Source organism: Neomonachus schauinslandi, chromosome 7 (assembly GCF_002201575.2).
Source record: "Neomonachus schauinslandi chromosome 7, ASM220157v2, whole genome shotgun sequence".
In the NCBI taxonomy this organism is placed as follows: Eukaryota; Metazoa; Chordata; class Mammalia; order Carnivora; family Phocidae; genus Neomonachus; species Neomonachus schauinslandi.
The window spans coordinates 25,696,488-25,720,586 of NC_058409.1; the positions used below are offsets into that span (position 1 = coordinate 25,696,488).

The 24,099-nt window shown below is 39.6% G+C and overlaps 1 protein-coding gene across 2 annotated transcripts; it reads right to left on the bottom strand.

Moving 5' to 3' along the window:
• Window positions 1–400: 400 nt before the first annotated feature.
• Window positions 401–23,743, bottom strand: PPP2CA (protein phosphatase 2 catalytic subunit alpha). Of its 2 annotated transcripts, none has more exons than XM_021702225.2 (7): window positions 23,363–23,743; window positions 8,205–8,414; window positions 5,083–5,256; window positions 4,458–4,547; window positions 3,697–3,858; window positions 2,281–2,399; window positions 401–1,512 (listed from the first exon to the last, which is right to left on the bottom strand). In XM_021702225.2, exons 1-7 carry the CDS (start codon window positions 23,462–23,464, stop codon window positions 1,440–1,442), a joined length of 930 nt encoding a protein of 309 aa, XP_021557900.1. In that variant the 5' UTR covers window positions 23,465–23,743; the 3' UTR covers window positions 401–1,439. The 2 variants fall into 2 exon arrangements, with proteins under 2 accessions (XP_021557900.1, XP_044773095.1); XM_044917160.1 differs by lacking the exon at window positions 23,363–23,743 and adding an exon at window positions 9,996–10,319.
• Between the last annotated feature and the right edge of the window lie 356 nt (window positions 23,744–24,099).

The following is a 24,099-nucleotide window of genomic DNA, read 5'->3' on the forward strand; positions in this document are numbered from 1 at the left end:
ATGATTAAGTGCCCTGAAGTTTACCCTGATAGCTGAAGATTACCATTAGTTTCCACAGAAGACCTAATCCTATTCAAAAGAGAAAAGGGTGGGGAAAACTCATTAAGTGCTTAGCACTGCCACTTCATTTCAAATGCCATTTTTGTCCTTGGGTGAACGTATGTAACACCAAACCGTGATCTAGCAATAGTTTACTATTTGGTTTAACTAGTAGCACTTAAAGAGCTTAATACAGGATAATACTTTAACAGCTTTTTTATCTGACACGAAGTTAACTCTAAAATAACATGACAAGCAATGTACAAAATCTGTCCATATTTTTTTGTCCATCTTACATAGCAATATGATATTTATAACCAGATACTGCACTGAGAAGTAGACACATTAGTCTGTCAAGCTCTACCTGAAAACATGATGTTTTATTAAAACAAAAACCAAAACACTTAAATCTCAAGTTCTATGGTTTTACAGTCCAGTCTTACTGAAGTTGCACAGATTTCCTTTCTTGCAGACAAGGTAATATGCAGGAAGAACCCACGAAGAGCACGCTGGCTATCTGACAAATTGTACTATCTGGATTACAAATAAGTCTTGAAAATCTTCTGAAGAATGTCAAGGAGTTACCAGAGAGATTATATAGTGACCTTGATTTTTATTTTTCTTTACCTAGAATTCTACAAATTCTAAAATTTATCAATTGATGTATATCTTTTAAATAAACAGCACCAGTCTTGCCCATTGATACAATTAAAATTTGACTTTCTCAGTTCTTAGTTCACAAGTTTATTATGAAAAACACTGCAGTGCTCTTGTGCAGTAACATCGTCTTATAGGAGGGGAAAAAAAACAGTTCTGTTCAAAACAACTCACCAGGTTCTGACAATAACAAAGAACAACATGAGGCTGAGATTTGAGAAGGGAAATAAACTGAGTGCAGACAAATCATACAATTAAATTAAACGGTATCCCTGAAAATAAACAAAACGATTTCAAAAGTCACAAGTACAGGGGAGGCCTTGGTACTTATTTTTAAAAATGTTCATTAAGCTCCAATGATTGTTTGCTGCTATCCTTATCTACAGTCATGCTGAGTAAAGCTATAGCTAAATGGAAGTTAAATTGTATTCACGAGGTGTTAATGTTTACATCTTATTATCTGCAGTCTCTCTGAGAAAGCAAAAGTAACTACAAATAGCGCTATGCCAGAAACTGGTTTCTTGACCAACAATGTCGCTTCAGCATGCAATGAACTGGTTCATTCTAAAGTGGTCACGGCTGTTGATGACAAGAGGCTTTGTATTTTTATATGGCACATCTTTTGGTCCGTGTGAAAACAAGTTTTTTGAATGTTAACTATTCTCTGACACTTTGGAGTTACTGTTGCTCTTCCCATTTCCAATATATGGTTCATGGCAATACTGTACAAGTTTAAAATTTCATTACAGAAAGTAGTCTGGAGTACGACGAGTAACGTGTGGCTCGCCTCTGCGAGGTGCTGGGTCAAACTGCAAGCTGAAAAACAAAACATATTTGTTGTTTATACTGATGTATCAATGTACTGACAATCAAGAACATTATTCTTCCTATACAATTTCAGTTTGCCTTTAATGGAACAGAATCCTAACTGTAGCCTAATCATCCATTTAATAAGAGTCTTCTAGCTGCATGTCTCCTCAAAGAGCCAAGGCAAACTTCAGAGAATTTTTTTTTTAAGACAATTTTTATACATCAGGATTCCTTCTAAGATTTTTTGAAAGAAGGGTTCTACTAAACAAAACTTAAAGAGCCTAATGTACTCGTATTTGTAATCTCAACCTCAGGATATATTTTATTAACCCCACAATAAAAACATGTGTTTAAAAGTTAAAATCTAATAATTCACATTGGGGCCTATATAGGACAAGTTTCTATTGATGAGTTTCAACATATCCTAAGTCTGTTCAAAAGGAAACACAGGGGCGCCTGGGTGGTTCAGTCAGTTAAGCGTCTAACTCTTGGTTTCAGCTCAGGTCATGATCTCAGGGTCCTGAAACAGCCCCACACTGGACTCTGTGCTCAGTGCGGAGTCTGCATGAGATTCTCTCCCTCTCCCCCTCCCTGTACTCGCGCGCTCTCTCTCAAAATAAATCAAATCTAAAAAAAAAAAAAGGGGGGGAACATAAAAATCAAACTGGAATCTGGATTTAGCATGAGCCCTTCAAAACTCTTAAACTTCCCATTCCAACTATACAGTGTAACTCAACTGTAATGGCAGCCAACTACTTAGGTGTAAATACTTACAAAGAATATTTTAGAGTATCATCAAGTTCCATGATCGCAGCTTGATTACCACAACGATAACAATAGTTTGGAGCACTGAAAATCGTTACTACATTCCGGTCATGGCACCAGTTATATCCCTACAAGGAAAAGAAAGGTGATAAAAACCTATTTTACTCCCTTATTTACACAACTAAATGTGACTCAAAAAGAAAAAAGCCCCTTCCAAAAGGCTTAAAAGCTATAATGTTTTGTTTCTGGATATTTTAATAATTTTCTGTACTCTGTGCAACTTAAAAAAAATACATGAATTAATTTTTCCTGAATTACAAAACTAGATTATAAATAGAAAAGACACTAAAAAACAGCACCAATCACCAGAGAATAAAGTGCTTCTTCTACATCTGGCTTTCTGTGAATAGCAGTATCTCATCAACTTCCCACCACAGTGGCCCTAAACATGATCCAAGAATGAGTATATGGCCATTCCTTGTAGAGACAGATAACATACTCCTCAAGACCAAACCATATTAATTCTCTTCAGTCAGAGGTGAAGGTCCCTGCCCAGGTACAAAGAAAATAGGCCTCTAGGATCTCCAGCCTCATTTTGTCAAAATCCATGTAAATACATGAGTTACTTTTTAAGTATTGTACACAAATATTGTTCCCTGTCTTTAGCAAAGTCATACTTTTATAATAATCAGTTGTTATTAATATTAATGTAAACAGGACCCTAATTTTAAGTATGCTTATCAATGTCCCATTTCCCTTTTAGTTTCTTCTTTAAAATTATCTATAATCCGGGCGCCTGGGTGGCTCAGATGGTTAAGTGTCTGCCTTCGGCTCAGGTCACGATCCCAGGGACCTGGGATCGAGTCCCACATCGGGCTCCCTGCTCAGCGGGGAGCCTGCGTCTCCCTCTGACCCTCCCCCTCTCATGCTCTCTCTCTCATTCTCGCTCTCAAATAAATAAATAAAATCTTAAAAAAAAAAAAAAATTATCTATAATCCTACCATCCAAAGGACCACTGAAACATTTTGGTATTTCACCTCAATCTCTTCTCCATACATACACATGTTAAACACATGAAATAAACAAAACTGAGATAAAAATGTATATATTGCCTCCTCCCCTGTTCCCTGCACCTTACTTTCCCAGGCTTAAATCCCAAGCACTATCCAGTCATTAAGAATTCTCTGAAAATATGTCAACTATGAAACTCATTATGAGATCAAAAGCTTGAGATTTTAATTCTAGTGTGCATCTACTGTAAAGGCTCAGGCTACAACAGCAAATTCATTGGAAGGGATACATGGAGTATCCTCATTAATATCATTAATTAGCACCCCCCACCACCACCAAAAAACCCCTCCCTAGTATCTTCCTTCATTACGTTTACTTAAAAAGCAAATCAGATTTCAGAGAAGAGGACATACCTCCATCACCAGCTGGTGAGCTCTGGACACCAATGTGAGGCCATTGGCATGATTAAATGTTTCGGAAATGTCTTGCCCAAAGGTATAACCAGCTCCTCGAGGAGATATACCCCAACCACCACGATCATCTGGATCTGACCACAGCAAGTCACACATTGGACCCTAAAAAGCAAAGTAAGTTTTAAATTGCCTCTTGCAAAAAATGATTTGAGTAATTCATCTGACCACAGCAAGTCACACATTGGACCCTAAAAAGCAAAGTAAGTTTTAAATTGCCTCTTGCAAAAAATGATTTGAGTAATTCATCAGAGGGAACACCCTATGAAGTCACACTTTGAATGGTATTTGCTGAACAGTTTAAGGTTTTGCTTTAAAGTATCTCTGTCAAATAAACAAACTATTTCCCAACATTTTTAAGAGGCATATCCTACATCAATGAGCCCCAAGAGCAAAAAGCCCTATAGTATACAAATTTCAATGTCAGACAGTATTGACAAGTAATTAAGGCAACAACCGAGATTCTAAGGCCCAGTCCCAAAGGTGCTGTGATCTTGACAGGTTTCTTACTACTAGCTTCTGAAGACAGAGGTTGTTGACAAGAGTGTTCATACCACATGGGGTCATTTTTGAACATTAAACGAGAGAACACACATAAGAAAGTTACAGTAAAATTTTTCCTCTCTAAAAGGTTTTCTGAAAAGATTTTATTACCAAATAAAAGTCAATAACTCATTAGGAAAAAAAAAAAAAAACGGCAATACCTCATGAGGAACTTCTTGTAGGCGATCAAGTGCTCTGATGTGATCCAGTGTATCTATGGATGGTGAGAGGCCACCATGTAGACAGAATATCTGGAAAGAATGGTTTATAATATTAACATCACATAGAAGAAACTTTAAACATTCTGGACTAAGCTGTAGGCAGCAACCCATATCACTTGGTGTGACTAGTGTTTCTGTATTCTGCCAGAACCAGGCTTGTCTCTGCAGAGGCTTTCTTCTAGCCCACTCTAACCTAGTGAATATATTCCCTTTCTTCCAGATAAATCATTGCTACTGCACCCAGAAAACGTTTCTCTGACCTTAACCTCACACAGACTATCCATTCTTCTCATAGAACTTTTTGCTGTATCTTCTGTGCACTCCTCTATGTGGACCAATAAACAGCTAATTACATCTCCAAGACTTGTCCAGAAACAACCTGAGAGGATGGATGGGCTACATCTTCCATCCCTGTGGTCCCAACATACAGTTCAGTGCTTGATAGAAAGAAGGCATTTCAGAAGTCTAGAAGGGATGTGTGGGTGGAAAAATGACTGGACCTAAACATTAAGAAAGCAGATTCATGAAAAAACCAGCAATGTAAGTTTTAGGAAGACCTACATACCTGCCCATCCACCAAGGCAGTGAGAGGAAGATAGTCAAAAAGATCTGTAAAATATTTCCAAACATTTGCATTTCCATATTTCCTTAAACATTCATCATAGAAACCATATACTTGTGTGATCTGTCTGCTCTCATGATTTCCTCGAAGAATGGTGATACGTTCACGGTAACGAACCTGAAACAACAAAACAGAAAACAATATGAATACCTGGCTTCTTCAAAAACCAAATGACCATTCAGCAAACTTTCTACAGGAAAATTCAGAGTTCCAATTTTGGTGGGGGGAAAAAAAAAATCCCATCCCCCCACATCTACAGACATCTGTCCACGGAGTTATCGGCAAACCCTATCTCAACTACAATCAAACTCCTGCTACTACCAATTTCACAAAACATAATCATCAGCCATAGAACTCCGTGAAATTTTTTTCTACAGTTAGATGACTTTTGGTAAATTTATAGGTATGCAATAACCATCACAATTATTTTAGAACCTTTCCATCTTCAGTCCAAAAATATCCCCCCAGGCCGTCTCAACTCCTACTCCCAGCAACCACTGATTTGTCTTTTCTGTATTTCCTTAAATACTCATCATAGAAACTACGTACTTGTGTGATCTCTCTGCTCTCATGATTTCCCCTTTTGAGATCTTTTTGTAAAATTTCATATAAATGGAGTAATACAAGATATAGTTTTTTTGTGTGTCTGGCTTTATTCACTTAGCAGAATATTTTTGAGCTCATCTGTGTATGTATCAGTGGATTCTTATTATTGTGCTTTTTATTGCTGCACAGTATCCCATTGTATGGCTATACCATATCTTTTTTCTTTATTCCCCAGGAGGAGGAACATCTGAATGGTTTACAGTTTTTGAGTATTATGAGAATGTTGCTACGATCATCTTGCCTGTAAGTTTTTTGTACAGACATACAATACACTTTCATTTCTCTTGAGTATATTCCTAGTCCAATATAATTGCTGGGTATTAGTATGGGTATAAGGTTCTAATCTCTCCATAAACTAACACTTAGTATTATCAGCCTTATTGATGAGAGCCATTCTAATGGGTGTGACTCTGACTTTAATTTGTATTTCCCTGATGTTTAATGATTTTGCACATCTTTAGTATTTTGTCCATTTTTAATCTGTCTATAATTATTGAATTATAATAGGTTTTTATTATATGAACACAAATACTTTTTTCTTAGTGATATACTTTGAAGAACAAAAAATCTTAATTTTTTTAAAGAAGATTTTATTTATCTATTTGACAGAGACACAGCGAGAGAGGGAACACCAGCAGGGGGAGTGAGAGAGGGAGAAGCAGGCTTCCCACCGAGCAGGGAGCCCGACGCGGGGTTCGATCCCAGGACCCTGAGATCATGACCTGAGCCGAAGGCAGACGCTTAACAACTGAGCCACCCAGGTGTCCCCAAAATTCTTAATTTTGATGAAGTCCAATATAACAATCTTTTTAATGGATTATGCTTTTCATGTCTTAGAAATCATTGCCTAACCCAGAGTGACAAATACTTTCTCCTATGCTTTATTCTAGAAGTTTCATAGCGTTAGCTCTTACATTGAGGCCCCTGATTGATTTTGACCCATTTGTATGGTATGAGGTACCTAAGCCCATTTTTTTGTATATGGATATCCAACTGTACTCGCTCAGGTTTCCTTCCCCCAGTGCCCCCGTACTAGTGTGCAAGGGCTGCCATAACAAAGTAGAACAAATGGGCAGCTCGAAGAGCAAAAATTAATTTCCTCACAGTTCTCGAGGCTGGAAGTCCAGATCAAAGTGTGAGCCGGGTTAGTTTCTTCTGAAGGCCGGTCTACTGGGCTAATAAAAGGTCATCTTCTCCACGTTTCTTATCATCTTCCCTCTATATCTGTGTCCTAATGTCTTCTTACAAGGACACCAGTCATATTGAATTAGGGCTCACCCATATGACCTTATTTTACCTCAATTACCTCTTAAAGGCCCTATCACCAAATACAGCCACATTCTGAGGTACCGGGGGTTAAGACTTCAATGTACGAATTGGGGGGGGGGAGGTGTATGCGGCACAATTCAGCCCCAAAACCTTTAAATATAAATTCTTGAAGGCAGCATATTCATTCCTCTGCTAAGCACTGGGATTCATCCTGGGCTTTAAGTACAAATTAGCTTACAATGTTGTTTTCATAGTACCTAGAGAAACTTTCCATCACTTAATCCAACTGCTTTATTTTACAGATGCAGAGAACTTAGTATATCCTCCAAAAATGTTTTGTAGCATGTTACATGATTCAGATTATAGTAGCTTCATGAGCATATACATTATATATTGCCTAAAATCCAGCTCTTCCCAAAACCACATCTTACCACTTTTGCAGTATTAGAGGTTTCTGGCAGCCGGTTTTATCACTGTGAACGTTCTTTAGTAAAATCTCCCCTAAAGGTAAAATCACACTTTCTTTCCAAGGAAAGGCAGAAGCCTGCCATTCCAAAAACTAGTGACCACTACGTGTGTCTCACTTTCAGATCTTTGTACAATTCCCACAGCTCCAATTGGCATAAAGCAGCTTGCTTTATCATTCTTATTGTCCTAGATTGTCAAGTTTTAATGGCTGCCAACTATTCCACAGAGAAATCATAATTTAGATATTCACTTTTGTTGGATATCTAGATCAATTCGTTTTCTAGGATTAAACATAATGCTGAAATTAATGTTTTCACACAAAGCTCTTTTCCTCTTGAATTTCTTCTTCAGTAAAAGTCTAATTATAGGATTACTGCATCAAAAGATGTGAACATCCTGACATTTAGTATCTTTAATTTCAAAAGCACCTAGGAAAGGTAGTTATACTACCTCCCCACACCCTAATTAACTGAAGAAATATTTTTATTTGACTGGCTTTCTAACGTTTTTCAAATAACTTGAATGAGAATAACCTTTTTACTTTTATTCTATACCATCCCCTTATTCAGAATGAAGACAGACGTATGATTTATAAGTCCCAAACCTGAATACCTGCATTCCTAAATATGGAACATTCAGAGAAAATCACAAATCACTGGGGAAGAAAAAGAACAAAACTGTCTCACCCAGTACAAAATACCCCCAAACAAAATTGAAATTACCTTGAGAGCTACAAGCAGAGTAACTGTTTCAACTGAATAATATCCTCTGTCAACATAATCTCCCATAAACAAGTAGTTTGTATCTGGTGATTTGCCACCAATTCTAAACAGTTCCATGAGATCATGAAATTGCCCATGTACATCTCCACAGACAGTGACTGGACATCGAACCTCCTGCACATTGGATTCTTTTGTCAGGATTTCTTTAGCCTACAGATGGAGATAAAATAAACCAATACATTTAGCATTAAACAACATTAACAAAAATAAACTTAATGCAGCTTAAAGAACAGACTTGGTGTAAGACGAAATTGTAGGCACTGATAATTCCATTAAAGAGGGCAAGATATGGCCAGATTCCATCTATTGGTTATCTCACTCCTGATACTTAGAAAAAGCATGTTATCAAGATGCATAGTTCCATTCCTCTCATCACTATCAGTTTTTAGGCCTATCAGTTACCATCTAACTAAATGCTAAATAGTTTATTACTAGCAGCCACATAAGATTAATGAAAATGGAACAAGACATTCAGATACCTAGTTCCTTAGCTTTAAAGTTCTAATATGCTTTATGGATTCCAGGATATGAAGAAAGGTTTCTAATTCCCACTTAACTGTTTTTCTGGGGGGAGGTGGGGGGGAACAATACATTAAAATTTCACCTGTATTTTTACACTCAATACTAAAAATACAAACTTTTGTTTTACAACTGTAACTATTCAATATACATGGTTTTTATAAAGTTGTTTGGCAGCATATGCATTCCCCCATGTAATCACAAATTCAAACATTACTTTTAAGGGCAGCATAACATTTCACTCACTCAAAACCCTATCGTCATTCAACATACATTTACTGATCATTTACCTTACCCCAAAAACCAAAGTGCACTGGAGAAGACCATCATTCACTTGCTCAATCATCCGAGTGATACTATGTGCCAGGCCTTGTGCTAGCCATTGGGGGACCACAGCGTACAAGATCGGTCACAGGGGACAGGGGACCACAAACAAGTAACCAAGCAACAAAGTACAGGCTGTGTTAAGTGATGAAAGAAAGGGAAAAAGTAAACGGTGGAGACCCATTTACGTAAGATATCACAACGAACTAGACTGCCCATAAAAGCACACAGTGCAGCATGAGCAGCAGACAATAAAATGATCAGGCCAAGTGCTAAGACATGCTAGAGTAGGCTGCAGTGTTCCAGGATCACAAACTAGGACAGCTAGGAAACCTGCCTGAGGTCCAAGGAATGGGTGAAAGTCAGTTACAGGAAGGGGATGGGAGTAGGAAATGGGAAGAGGTCCAACATAGGCAAGGTGCGATCATGTGTATAAATTCTCAGGAAGAGGAAAAGGTTTTACATGGCTGAAGCATACCACTTAAGAGAAAAGGGCAGACTGGGGTAGGCACAGGGTGACCCAACTATCCTGGTTTTAGTGCTCAAAGTCTGGCATCCCAAGAAATGCCTCAGTTGTGCTCAAGTAAATCATGATAGTTGGCCATCCCAGGTAGGAAATGAGGGGGAGAATAGGGCATGGACATGGACTGAAGAACAAGTCTAATCAAAGCAGTACTACTAGAACAAAGATCCACTGGTGGAAAACTTGAGTGAATTTAGGATTTCAGAGGTAGGGCCATACATGTGGATATCTGAGACAGAGCAGAGCTTAAAGACCACTAGTATTCAGTGACCGATTGGTCACTAGCCTCCCTCCAAAACCTATCTCAAATCAATCTATTTTTATCTTTTTTGCCACTACCCTGGTCCAAGCCACCACTACCTCACCTGGATTACTGTGCTAGCCTCCATACTGAACTCCCTGCTTCCATTCTTCCTGACTCCAATCTATTTTCCACCCAACTGTCCCAAGTTAAGAGCTAAAAAAATGTTCACCAGGTTCCTTTAATTCACCACTGCATACACAGCACCTCGCTAGGGCAATGTCTGAGATGTAAAAGGCATTTAATATCTGTTTGCTTAATGAATCAAGAACTTATACTGGGATACTGGGTAAGTCATCTTCAGGGAAACCCATGGACATCTCTCAGGACAACATCAGAAGTACAGGCCTGGAAACTGGTACCAAGTTCTCTGGAGAATGAAGAAATAATAGGTAACAGTAGTAAGGAAAGGTGCCTGGGTATCCAGGTAGAGAAAAGAAGCCTGAAAAACAGGGAATTTTATCTTAGAGGAAGGCACCATCCATCTATCTGGGAGGGCTACTAGAGAAAGTATAGGACTTCCTCAGGAAGAGTCAGATTTCAGTTCAGCCAAGAAGGTAAAAGAAATCTGTTCTGAAAATGGGTTAAAAGTATTTACTTCATACACTCAACATTTATTGAACATTTTCTTCTATGTGCAGCTAGCATTATGAAATGGTGTTCCAGAATGTACAGTGGGAGGCTGCATCAGGGGAAGGCAACACACTAGAACATGGAGGTGAAATTGCCATAGCGAACTGTTGCTAATGAGCCACTGCTCATTAGATTTTAAGCAACAACCAAAAGTAACAAGGACTGGTTTTAAGGCAGTAGTATGCAATCTTAGCCACATATTAAAAATCATTTGAGCTCTTTAAAAAAAAAAAAAAATCTAGATGCTAAGGCTACTCCTCTCTCAAGCCAGAATCTTTGGTAGTGGAATCCAAGCATCAATAATTTTTTTTAGTCTCCCCTCCTTATTCCATACCAGTGCTTTCTTAGGTGCAGTGAAGTTTAAGAACCATTTTTTTTTAAAGGTTTTATTTATTTGAGAGAGAGGGCGCAAGCACAAGCAGGGGGCGGGGGGGGCAGAGGGAAAGGGAGAAGACTCCCTGTTGGGCAGGGAGCCCACTGTGCGGCTCCATCCCAGGACCACCTGAGCTGAAGGCAAACGCCCAACTGACTGAGCCGCCCAGTCACCCCTAAGCACCATTATTTTCAAGTCTCCAAACATTTGGGGAGCCTAGTTCAAGACACTGATCATTGACATCCAAAAATTAATCATTAATTTGTTCTATTTTTAAGTTTAGAAAAAATTTCCGCTGTGTCTCAAAAAGTGATAGTTCTTCAGAAATACATATAATTCATCTCGCTAGGGTAATTCCAATCTCCCATGATTTATTATTACTAACAAGCAGAATTTCACTAGGCATATTCCTTAAGACTGTTTGGCATTAATACCATGTCCAGTGTTTTTAGCACCTGGCCCATAGTAATGAAAACAGCCATGAATGAAATGATAGGTCCCACTTCAAAGAAATTTGCAAGTTACTCAGAAGTTTTAAAAGGACAATGACAAGAAAACATGGTCACAACCCTATAAATCTTGCAATTCTATGAGAAGTTAAATTCCAAAATACATCTCTTGACACTTGCTTACAGGTAAGGCTATTCTCTATATGAATGGTAAAAAGCTGCCATTCACAACTGCCTGAATTTCCTTATTACTATCTACTCAAAATTTCTATTCAAATCACAAAAGGACAATTAAACCTAAATGCTAGCTGTTCCTTTTATTTCAATTTTGACATATCACAATGATAAGCACTGTATCCTTAATTTATTTATTCAGGTTTTTTTTTTTTTTTAAGTAGGCTCCACTCCCAATGTGGAGCCCAACACGGGGCTTGAACTCACAACCCTGAGATCAAGATCTGAGCTGAAATCAAGAGTCAGATGCTCCACCTACAGAGCCTAGCAGCCAGGCACCCCGATCTTTAATTTTACTTTTAAAACTGTGCAAGTTATAGTGACACATCCTTTGAAAAAAAAAATTTAGCAGCAGATAAAACCAAATGTCCCCTTTGACCACTCTCCACAATCCCACTCCTCTTGGGAAAAGTAACCACCAAGAGTATTCTGATGTACATCCTTTTGAAAGCCTGTTGACAAGTTTTACATACATATTGTATGCCTACAAAAACATAATCATTTTCTTTTGCACTTTAAAACTAGGAGCTGTATTATTCAGCAGCCTGCTTTTCTCGCCAACAATCCATATTGGAGATCATAATGCATACATATAGGCTTGGTTAATTTCTCACACTGGAGGTAGAGTATTCCCTGAGAGATTATTATAATACAGTGAGGGGGAGGACGAAAAGGTAAACACGCTGCAATGTACATCCTAGTATTTGCTCCCTGGTATACACCTGGTATACATCTGGTATACATATACAGACACTTCCTGAAAGAAGATACCATGAAGTTGACATATTAGCAGATCGAACAGTTAGCTTCTTTTTATGTTGACATTATAAAATTGTCCTCCAAAAAAGAAAGGACACTGTATTTATAAAGTAAACCAAAGTAACTTCTACGTCTGGGAAAGCCAAAGCTCTTTTCTTCTCTTCCTACCAAATTTCAGACCAGAACAACTACAATTAAATTCGGGAGAAAACAGTATTTATTACATATCAGATGCCATCAAGCCAATTATTAAGTATATTTTAACAACAAAAACTCAAGCTTACAAAGAATTTAAGTATACCTTTTTTTTTGGTCTCAACTCAGCTTTCAGAGGATTACTACACCAAAATACACTATCCCAGAACACCAGAACAATAATGGTTGCACATCTCCTCATTGAAGATTATTTTACAGTTAAGAAAAACTAATCACAGAAAAAGAAATGTCTGAGAAGCTGTGCTATCACAAGGAGTCAGGCGTTTCAAGTCTCAGAAGCACCTAATAGAACCCCTCTATGGGTCACCTAATGGGACCTCTAATGAGTCATCTTTACACTTGATCTTAGCCAAAAGGCTGAGAAGCAATCTAATGAGTCACCTTTAGAACCTGCAGGCCTTCACCAACCATCAGTTTCTAAGGTAGATATACTTCAACTCTCTAGTTTAATATTCAAGGTAAATGGCAGAACCAGATTTTCAAAGCAACTTAATTAACATTACAGAGGTTTATACTTCTAATAACTACCTTTTCACTTTCTGGTATTCTGATTCCTCTAATTTAAAGCCTCATGTCACCTGAATTATGCAAAGAAGCAAAAGCAAAAGATACACACCCCAAACTTTTGCTTCCCCTAAAACATTTTTTGAGGGCTTGGGTGGGAGGATGGGTTAGCCTGGTGATGGGTATTGAGGAGGGCACGTTCTGCATGGAGCACTGGGTGTTATGCACAAACAATGAATCATGGAACACTACATCTAAAACTAATGATGTAATGTATGGGGAGTAACATAAGAATAAAAAAAAAAAGAAATCGTATTTAGCAAAAAAAAAAAATTTTTTTTTTTTAAAGATTTTATTTATTTATTTGAGACAGAGAGAAAGAGAGAGCACATGAGAGGGGGGAGGGGCAGAGGGAGAAGCAGACTCCCCGCCGAGCAGGGAGCCCCATGCGGGACTCGATGCGGGACTCGATGCGGGACTCGATCCAGGGACTCCAGGATCATGACCTGAGCCGAAGGCAGTCGCTTAACCAACTGAGCCACCCAGGCGCCCCAAAACGTTTTTTGAGGGCCTCAAAAAGTCTCCACTAATAAACATTTGGGAAAAAAATAATTAAAAATCAAGTTTTTAAAAATAGTGTAATCAGCATCATATTTATTTTTTCTTTATTTATCAATTCTTCAGTAGGAGCCCTACTGAAATTCAAATGGCATAAACTGAAATCAGTGAATTCAAGGAAAAAAGATCTAATAAATATGTCTTCACAGAACAAGGCTGAAGCTGAAATAAGCTAGTCCAATAATAACAGCTTAACTAAAAGTTAAATTTTTCTACAGTCCTAAAATTCAAACAATTTGGAGATTCACTTGAAGAAAAGAAACCTTCAGGAACGGTAATTTATTATCAATGTCCTCTCTGCCTTCTGAGTTCAGATTCAGAAATCTTAAAATTTTATTTTCAACTAACATCAGGTTTCTTGGGTATGGGCCATCCCTAACCACCATAATAATATGAAATTACAAAAAAGCAAATTTAAATTAGACTCCTAAAACCATCCACGTCAAGATCTTTCAAGGAAGACAAGTAAAAGAGAAAAAAAACAGGAACCAACAAAAGGTTCACAAACCATTTATATATTAATTTCCTTAAGGACACACAACAGCAGTGTAACTTCTCCTTAACGTGTACCGTAGAAAAAGAAATGCATTTTTATATTAAAGTCACACAACATATTCATGCATTTTCATTATTAAACCAAGCAAACATTTTAAAATGGAAAATGATTACAATTATGTAAAAGTTCTTTGTATGAGAACACTGGAGAACATAAAATGTTGATAGATTATGGCTGTCTTAAACCTACCACACCAACAAAAACTACTCTCATTTCTTTGTATTCCCTTCCAGCTTTTACCCACATACTGACCTCGTGCTTAAAACTGGTAAACGTCTCAATTTCTGTCCTAAAGTTCATATTCATGGGGGCGCCTGGGTGGCACAGTCAGTTAAGCATCTGCCTTGGGCTCAGGTTGTGATCCCAGGGTCCTGGGATCAAGCCCCACGTCAGGCTCTCTGATCAGAGGGAATCCTCACCCTCTGCCCCTCCCCCTCATTTGCTGCATGCTCTCTCTCTCAAATTCTTTAGAGTTCATATTCATAAATCCAATGCCTTATAGCATCATAGTGATCATTTTAAACTGCTATATAGTATCTTCCCAAATTTATACATGTACTGTTTATTTGACTTACTTCCCTTCAGGAGATTTTTCAATTGTGGGACTAGAGAGCAAAATACGTGAACGTTTTTTGGTTACATACGTAGTCTATAAAGCTCAATTATTCCCAACTTATATACACATTAATAAATGTTAGAATGCACCCATTCTCATCTATTTCAAATATAAAATGCTACTTTCTGATTTAACTGGTACTTTTCATTTTGGAGTTCAAATTTTTTATTCCATGTTTATTTACTATCAGTTATTTCTCCTCTTACACAGATTGTTCACACAAATTCTTTGAGTTATCTATCGATACAAGGCTAAATGATGCTCTCATATTTTTCTATTAAAAATCTGATTATTAATTCAAATGTTCACTGGAAACTATTTCACATAAATTAAACATTTCATACTTTAAGCACAATTGAGTATATCTTCTACCAATATAGCCATAAAGACATAAGAGAAGCAAACCTAAAAAAATGCAATAATTAATTTTTGAATTTTACTTTCCAGTTTCAGAATTACAAACATTTGAAAACTTTTTTTTAAAAAAGATTTTATTTATTTGACACAGAGAGACATAGCGAGAGAGGGAACACAAGCAGGGGGAGCAAGAGAAGAAGAAGCAGGCTTCCCGCGGAGCAGGGAGCCCGATGCGGGGCCGATCCCAGGACGCTGGGATCATGACCTGAGCCGAAGGCAGATGCTTAACGAATGAGCCACCCAGGCGCCCCTTGAAAACATTTTTTTTTTTTAAAGATTTTATTTATTTATTTGAGAGAGAGAGAATGAGAGAGAGCACATGAGAGGGGGGAGGGTCAGAGGGAGAAGCAGACTCCCTGTCGAGCAGGGAGCCCGATGCGGGACTCGATCCAGGGACTCCAGGATCATGACCTGAGCCAAAGGCAGTCGCTTAACCAACTGAGCCACCCAGGCGCCCCCCTTGAAAACATTTTTAAAAAGCAAGTTCACGGGGCGCCTGGGTGGCTCAGTCAGTGAAGCATCCAACTCTTGCTTTCAGCATCAGGCTCAGCGGGGAGTCTACTTGAGATGGTCTCTCTCTCGCTCTCTAAAAAATAAATAAATCTTTAAAAAAAGGGCAAATAAGCAAGCAATAATAAATTTTTCCAATACCATAAGAGAATTTCATTTTGCTTCATATTGCTTTTATGAAAGATAAAAGGTAGGTTTTCTTGATTTTCATAATTGGGCAAAAAAATTAAGGTTCATGACAAACTAGTATATATGGCTAGATTTTTACTTTGGACTGATACATAATGTAGACATACTACTAGCCCTGGAAGCAAATAAATCTTGAGTTATTCATCTTCAACTGTCAAACCTTTCTTCATATTACTTGTCTTTCATTAATTACACTGAACAGATGCGTCAAACATTTTATGAAACATTTTGGTCTTCTGTATGATTATACTGTATGTACACTATCTGTGTGATTATACTATAAAAGTACTATAATCCTCCATGTAATGTTCTACGAACTAGTAGTTACTATGTGGTTTTAAGGTTAGGATCTAACCAAAAGAAAAAGGTCAGGTATGAGGGATAATTCTAAAATTGTATTAAAGGAAAATACTTAAGGGACACCTGGGTGGCTCATTCAGTTAAGCGTCTGCCTTCAGCTCAGGTTATGATCCCAGGGTCCTGGGATGGAGTACCTCATCAGGCTGTCTGCTCAGTGGGGAGTCTGCTTCTCCCTCTGCCTGCAGCTCCCCCTGCTTGTGTGTGATCATGCTCTCTCTCTGACAAATAAAATCTTTAAAAAAAATTACTTAAGTTGATGTTTTTCCACCTCTGTCAAATACACATGTGCAGGAATTAAAAATTCCCAATAATTCCTGCATAGGGGATAAATATATATATAATCTAAACAGAGAAATGCTGGTATATATGTAGTTGTTTAAAAATTCTCACCACAACAACCCATCATGAATCCATCAACCACTCTGGATGTCTTTTTCCTCCCTTATCTGTACCAGGTGACGGCCTAAATGGTTTTTAAGGTTCCTTCCATCACTGAAATTTTACCAAAGCAATTCTTAAGCCTTTTCACTAAGTCACAGGCACCCAACAGGTAGTGGGCACTACTGCCAGTTTACAAACAATGGGTGGCAGACTAATGAAATGCACTTGATCACCACTAGCACAAATATTTTAAAACCTTTCCCATCTATAGAGTTTACTACAAGTTCAACCTCCTGGCTAATGTGAAACCCTACTATTAGAGCAAAAAACTAGCAAATCCCTAAAACAATGCTACTTAGACAAAGCTAAACAGTGAAAATGAGTAATGCACATAATAGGAGTTTAATAAATTTTGACTGATTTCCAGAACACTGTCACACCGTTAATAGCATCACTGACACTCCACAGTCTTTGTGAACTACACTTTGTATATAACTCTAGCTAGGTAAATGAACTGTCTTCCCAGGAGCACTCTGGAAAAAGGTTTTCAATCTTCTTGCAGCCCCCTCAACATCAGCCATACTCCCATCTGGAGTAGTAACTGAATGACTGAAGCAGAGGTGAGGGCATGGAGTACCAGAGTGACTGGCTGACTGGTCACACACAGTTTAGAAAATACCCAGATTCATATTATGCTGAGCGAAATAAGTCAAAAAGAGAAAGACATGTATCATATGACCTCACTGATATGAGGAATTCTTAATCTCAGGAAACAAACTGAGGGTTGCTGGAGTGGGGGGTGGGGTGGGAGGGATGGGGTGTCTGGGTGATGGACATTGGGGAGGGTATGTGCGCTGGTAAGCGCTGTGAACTGCGCAAGACTGTTGAATCTCAGATCGTACCTCTGAAACAAATAATGCAATATATGTTAAGAAAAAAAAAGAAGATAGCAGGAGGGGAAGAATGAAGCGGGGGAAATCGGAGGGGGAGACGAACCATGAGAGACAATGGACTCTGAAAAACAAACTGAGAGTTCTAGAGGGGAGGGGGGTGGGAGGATGGGTTAGCCTGGTGATGGGTATTAAAGAGGGCATGTCTGCATGGAGCACTGGGTGTTATGCACAAACAATGAATCATGGAACACTACATCTAAAACTAATGATGTAATGTATGGGGATTAACATAACAATAAAAATTAAAAAAAAAAAAAAGAAAATACCCAGATTCAGATATACACACCTGTCACTGCCTTGTTCATCCATCCTAAACCACACTACCAATATATAAGTAGGCAACAGCAACTCTGTATTGTTAAGAAATTAAGCAGGTTTTTTTTTAAGATTTTATTTATTTATTTGACAGAGAGCAGGAGAGCACAAGCTGGGGCAACAGTAGGAGGGTGAGGGAGAAGCAGACTCCCCGCCAAGCAGGGAGCCCGATACAGGGCTCGATCCCACGACCCCAGGACCATGACCCGAGCCAAAGGCGAACGCCCAACCATCTGAGCCACCCAGGCGCCCCAAGAAATTAAGCAGTTAATCCCAGATCGCTCTTTACAATTTTTTTCAGAATCCCTCCCCAACCATTTACCAGCAGCCAGACCTCTATTTCAACTTCTTCTACCACTTCTGCACCAGAAGATGAAAGAAAAGCTATTTAAAACAGCAAAAAAACAAACTCTTTTCCCTTCATAGTTCTAGTCCAATTCCTACCTCACTTGTGTGGGAAAGCGCCGTTTAAAGGTTTATGAGAAATGAGTACAGAGAAAAAAAAAAAAGAAATGAGAGATGTGTCAAAAAACTAAAAAAAAAAGGGGGGGGGGTTCTGCCACACCAAACTTTCCCTCTCTTCTGAGCACCTTCAAAAAAGACCCTTCCCTACCATTACCTCAACGCAAACCTAGTATCTCCTGGTTTTCCTAGCTCACCTCCTCCAACCTAACAAAGCCACAGGTAACTGACAAATGACTTAGAAGGCTACCAGCAATATCCTCTGCCATTAAAGAGGGCGTGGGAGAGAAACACCTGACAAGTGATAGAAATGTTACCCATACACTCCTCCAGTGTCCCTCATGCTTTCTACAGCATGAGTTTCACCTGCCAATATTTACAGGCAGAACTCTTGACTTTGACAGAGGAAACAAAAGGAAAGTTGGGGGACCTGTGTTTCCGAACAGTATGACTGTTCACCTTTTCGACTCTTCCTCATTAAGTGAACCCAAAACCAAGGGCACTACTGCTTCATGACTAGATCATGAAACACACACAGGCACATATAGGTCTGACTGTGGAAGCCATGATAAGGCATTTTACAAACTGTACTGAACAATATAAATGTTAGTTATGCTTTCCTGGAATACTTTAAAGTTCAGTTTCTAGACCATGATTTGCACTAAGGATACACAGAAAATGAACTGGCATTTTCTTCTCATTAATGTTATTTGAGGGGCAAATGCTGCCAGCCACATTCAAAATTGAAGAATAATTACGGTTTCCTCCTCCAGGACAAAGTAAGACAACAGTGCGTGCCATGAATGGGAAGCTTTCAAGCAATGAGAATAATAATAATGCTTTATTTTACAGAGCTGTTGATTCTACAATTCGGCTTGCCCCCAATTCACCTCCATTTTTCATTATTAACACCACCTAAAAAGAGAGGAGAGGCTGTAAAGCAACACTAGAACACTGGGCTGAGAATCTGTAAGGCTGCACAATCTCACTTTAGCCCCTGAAGTCAAGTCACTTTACCTTCCTGTGCCTCTGGTTTCCGTCTATAACTGAGGATAATAACTGTCTCATAAACTTGTTAAAAGAACTGTGTATGTGAAAATATGATGCAAACATTCTGCATCATGCTTTCCCCATTTGTTCTCAATATTCAAATTACTTTTATGAAAATGAGCCAAACAACCTTTTAAATGTTTGGTTTTGTTTGTTTGTTTTTTAAGATTTATCCATTCCAGAGAGAGGGAGGGAGGGAGGGAGGGAGAGAGAGAGAGGGAGGGCGAGTGGCAGAGAGAGCGAGCACATGAGCAGGAGGGAGAAAGAATCTCAAGCAGACTCCAGGCTGAGTGCGGAGCTCAATGTGGGGCTTGATCTCATGACCCTGAGTTCAAGACCTGAGCCAAAAACAAGAGTCCAAATGTGCCACCCAGGTGCTTCCAAACAATCCTTTAAATTAAGCACACATACAGACTCACAAAAATTTATTACCCACTTCATATAGAAATTTAATCTTAGTCAAGCATTTTGCAGCTCATCCAGTGAGAAGGAGGGTTTGCTTTTTCCCATACTCATGTACAAATGTGAGGCCTTAATGACTGCATTTTATTTATAGTGTTTGCAGAGCAATGGAAAAGAGCATACCTAGGTAAAGAACTCCTTTGGGGAAAGAAAAAAAAACTGGCTATCAAACAACATTCTCCACAAGTTTGGAAAGACCTGAAAGGACAAAGCCAAAAATCATACCTAAATTAAACCACTGGTGAAGTCACATAATAAAAGACTGTTTACTGTGGTTGATACTATTTACTTCATCCAATCTGTAAATGGAAACATACCATCCAGTTATACAAATGTAGTAATGTTACTGACTATAGAACTGTACCTGAGACAAAACTGCATTCACTCACCACAATTTTTCAACAATCAACTAAAATTATGATCCCCCAAATGACAAAGTATACTCCACACACAATCATCTTGGCTTTGATATAAACCTTAATCACACCTTGAAGGGAAAAAAGCTTAACTAGTCAATTGCATAAAAACCACAGTCACCTTTGTCTATAAATACACACCTGAATTCTCTGCATTTTGAACACCTACCACTGTTAATTGCTAATGGGAGACCATAATAATGGTCTCTGAATTTTTTAATCACCATGACCTCTCATGGTATACTTCTATCTTTACCATTTAAATATTTCATTCAGATCAGGCACCTTCAGGCAGATAAAAGGAGGGCTTTTGTATTACTTTTCCTTCTTAAAATTAAAGAAATGATCAACTACTACCAAGGACCTATCTCCAACAAGTATCTTTTCTTTAAAAGAAAAAACTATTATACAAATGAAAGATGGTTCCCTCAAGATTTTCAAAATATGTAGCTTTCACTAGATGTGCTATTGGCTATTCAATTAAGAGTGAAAAGAGAATTTTTGTTTTAGTTTCCTAGTACAAAAAATCATTTCAAGTCATGCATCCTAACTCATTTCACATACCTAAAAAGCTGCCTTAAAACTTAGTTTACAAAGTTAATGTAGTTCCAAAAGTTCAAAAACTTTCAAGTTAAAAAGAGTATGAAGACTGCATAATATTCTCCCTCAAATGATCCATTTCTTGGAAACCTAACTTCAAATATTATTTCCACCTTTTTGGCTCTAAGAATAAAAATCTGGACACACTGGATAAGCAATGGAGAGCTAAGTATAAATTGTTTAATCTCACTACATCTTAGTTTTACAAAGATGGGAAAAGCAATCACATTTACCACATTCATCAATCTTGACACACCCAATCTAAGCACCCAGTATTATCTCCTGCAGTCTCCAACACAAACCCTCTACTTCCCTGGTTCATCTACTACTTATTTCCAACTAGATTCAGGCTCCTTGAGACTAAACGTGATTATACTTCATTGCTTTTCCTTTCTCTCATAAAAGTAAGCAATCGCAGATAGTCAGTAGGTGTTCGATATTTAAACACAATGTACTAATTTAAATTGGATTATACAATCTCAGATTAGAAGGGACTCTGGAACATCTATTTTAACTCTTTAGTTTAAATAGCAAAATGTGGACTAAGTGTCCCAAGATCAGTCACAATTACTCTGCAGCAGAAAGAGGAATAGTGTCCAGGTCTAACTTGTTAAGTCCAGTGGTCTTCCAATTACATCATTATCTCTCTTCCAATGTTTTCTACACAAATGACTAGTCATCTAACCAAATGCTGACTCAAAGTCTACATAAGGTATTGATCCCTAAAAGTCATTAAAATCATCACTTCCAGCACCTAGAAATTAATACTTGACAATATACGTTAAGTTTTAAAAGCCTCTTTCTAAATAAACCCTTAATACAAACACCATCCTTATTTGATGAGGGTAAAGAAGGAACCAAAGACTCAATACATTGCTAACATTAAAATTCAGCTCCAATAGATAATTTACCACCTCATCAACTAGTAGGAGAGTTGTTCAGGCTAAGGATAAATAAATCTGAATTTGACTCATTTAAATTGCAATTATTCACAGCACAGTTTCTGAAAAAGCCTGCTTTAGGAACATATACACCAAACTCATGAACCCAATTTTCCTAACAAACCGCAAAGGAGTCAGCATAATTGCTCTCTAATAACTCTCCTCACTAACACAAAATGCAAATACGGTATTCCACAATTCTGCACTACAATGAAATACTGCCAAGTTAATTTTGACAAGAGAAGTTAAACTATTTACAGTGGAGATAAGCATTTTCTATATATCAGAAAACTGAGTCATAAGACTTTCAAAAATACAACACAGCCAATAGCTAAATAGGCTGTTTCCCCAACCCCTAGGTAAAAACAAAACGGAATTAGGTAATTTAAAATGGACTTATTAAAGGAACTACAGCATTCCATTTTCAACATCTGTAAACACTAAGCACAATGTCTGGGACATAGTAAAAGCTCAACAAACAGCTATTAATATTATCTTGCTACTTAGAGCCTCAAAAATACAAACAAGTAACTTTCCCAACAAAGAGCCAGTATACAAAATTTGCTGCTCGCAGTTTACGCTGTTCATTTTAAAAATAGATGGCAAAATGCCAAGTACGTTCAGCTCGCAGAAGGGTTTCACAGTACCCAATTTGAGTCAGCATATAAATCACAGATCAAACTGACACTTGATTTCCAATCCCAAAGCTCCTTACGTAGTATGACTCACCAAATTCTCCATTTCTTGCAACTATGAAACCTAAGTTGTACTCCTCCCTGCACCTACCACCGTGACCTTCGTAGAAATTAGGTTAGAAATGTATTTTTAAATTCTTGTAACACACATTTTTAAATCGGTCTCTGGAAAGGACTGCTCGGTGAGTTTAACATAAACCACCAGGGATGGTACTAAAGGTGAGCGACCTTTAGACAGGTCTTGCGATCCGGCCTACGAGCTCGCTTTGGGGGAATCCTCTGGACAGCTTTGGACCGAAGAATGAGGCCTGAGTACAAGTAAAAAGCCTCTTACCCACCTCACAGTAGAGTCACAGTCCCGCATCCCAGGCCGTAGAACCCAAGTCCTCTCACATGCACCTCAAAACCGTCCCCGACCCTGACATACAGGGTCTCTGCTCCCCCAGCCACCTCGCCCGGCACCAAAGCCGGGAGGCTCGGGAGCCCCGGAGTCGGGTGAACGGCGCCATTTTAGGCCGCGGTGGCGGCGACAACCAATCCCTGCGCTGGAGGCAGGGGGCGCCGGGTCGCCCGGGAGCCGCCGCCGGACCGCGCCGGGCGCCGGTCTTGGAGGCTCGGGGGGCCCGGGCCGGCTGCCTCCGCCATGTTGCACCCTCCCCACGGCCGCGTCCTTCCCGAGGGGCTCGGCCCGCGGCGCCTCCCACAGCTGGAGAGAAGCTCACCTTTTCGCAGAGGCTCTTGACCTGGGACTCGGACAGCTGCTTGCACTCGTTCAGCTGCTCGATCCATTGGTCCAGCTCCTTGGTGAACACCTTCTCGTCCATGATGCCACCCGCCCGAACCGGCTGCCGCTCCGCGCTACTCCCGCGCCGCCGCCCGCACACGGGCCACACCGCACACGCCGCCGCCGGTTCCCGGGGTACCTGTGTGGCTGCTGGCGGCTGCTCGGCGCTAGCGCGAACCCGCGAACTCTCCCTGCACTACCCGGCCACCGGCCGCAACCCTGCTCCGCTCGATCTAGTCCCGGAGCTCGGCTCTCTGTAATGGCGGCCGCCGGCGTGGTGACATCACGCCCGGCGTCAGGAGGCGGCGGGGAAGAAGGGCCGGGACAGGAGCTGCGCAACTGCAGAGCCAACCCTGCTCCGCCGCCAGGGCCGACTAGGGGGGCGGGAACCAGGGGCCAAGGCGCAGGCGCAATGTAGCCGGCTGGTAACTGAGGCACCTTCGCTTTTAGGGCGTGGTCGTCCAGAAGGGAGGGGTCGGGGGTGGGGGGGGAAGGGAAGACCGAGGCACCGCAAGTGCGGCGCCTCCCGCAGAGAACCGAGCTAATTCCAGAGCACGACGTCCTGCGCGGCGCGGCGCGGGCGCCGGCGTGGCGCAGACGCAGTCCCGGGGTTGGAGGGTGTGGGTGGAGAACCTAGCTGCGGGAGACTTTTTCCCTAAGGTGAGCCGGCTCTGC

Bases quoted from the DNA above. Each gene is read 5' to 3' on its own strand.
- PPP2CA (XM_021702225.2), bottom strand. From the start codon at position 23,464: ATGGACGAGAAGGTGTTCACCAAGGAGCTGGACCAATGGATCGAGCAG. The intron at 8,415-23,362 runs GTGAGCTTCTCT...CTCCATCTGTAG, and splicing joins TCAAGAGCCTCTGCGAAAAG to GCTAAAGAAATCCTGACAAA. The intron at 1,513-2,280 runs GTAAGTATTTAC...TTTGTTTTTCAG, and splicing joins GATACTCTAAAATATTCTTT to CTTGCAGTTTGACCCAGCAC.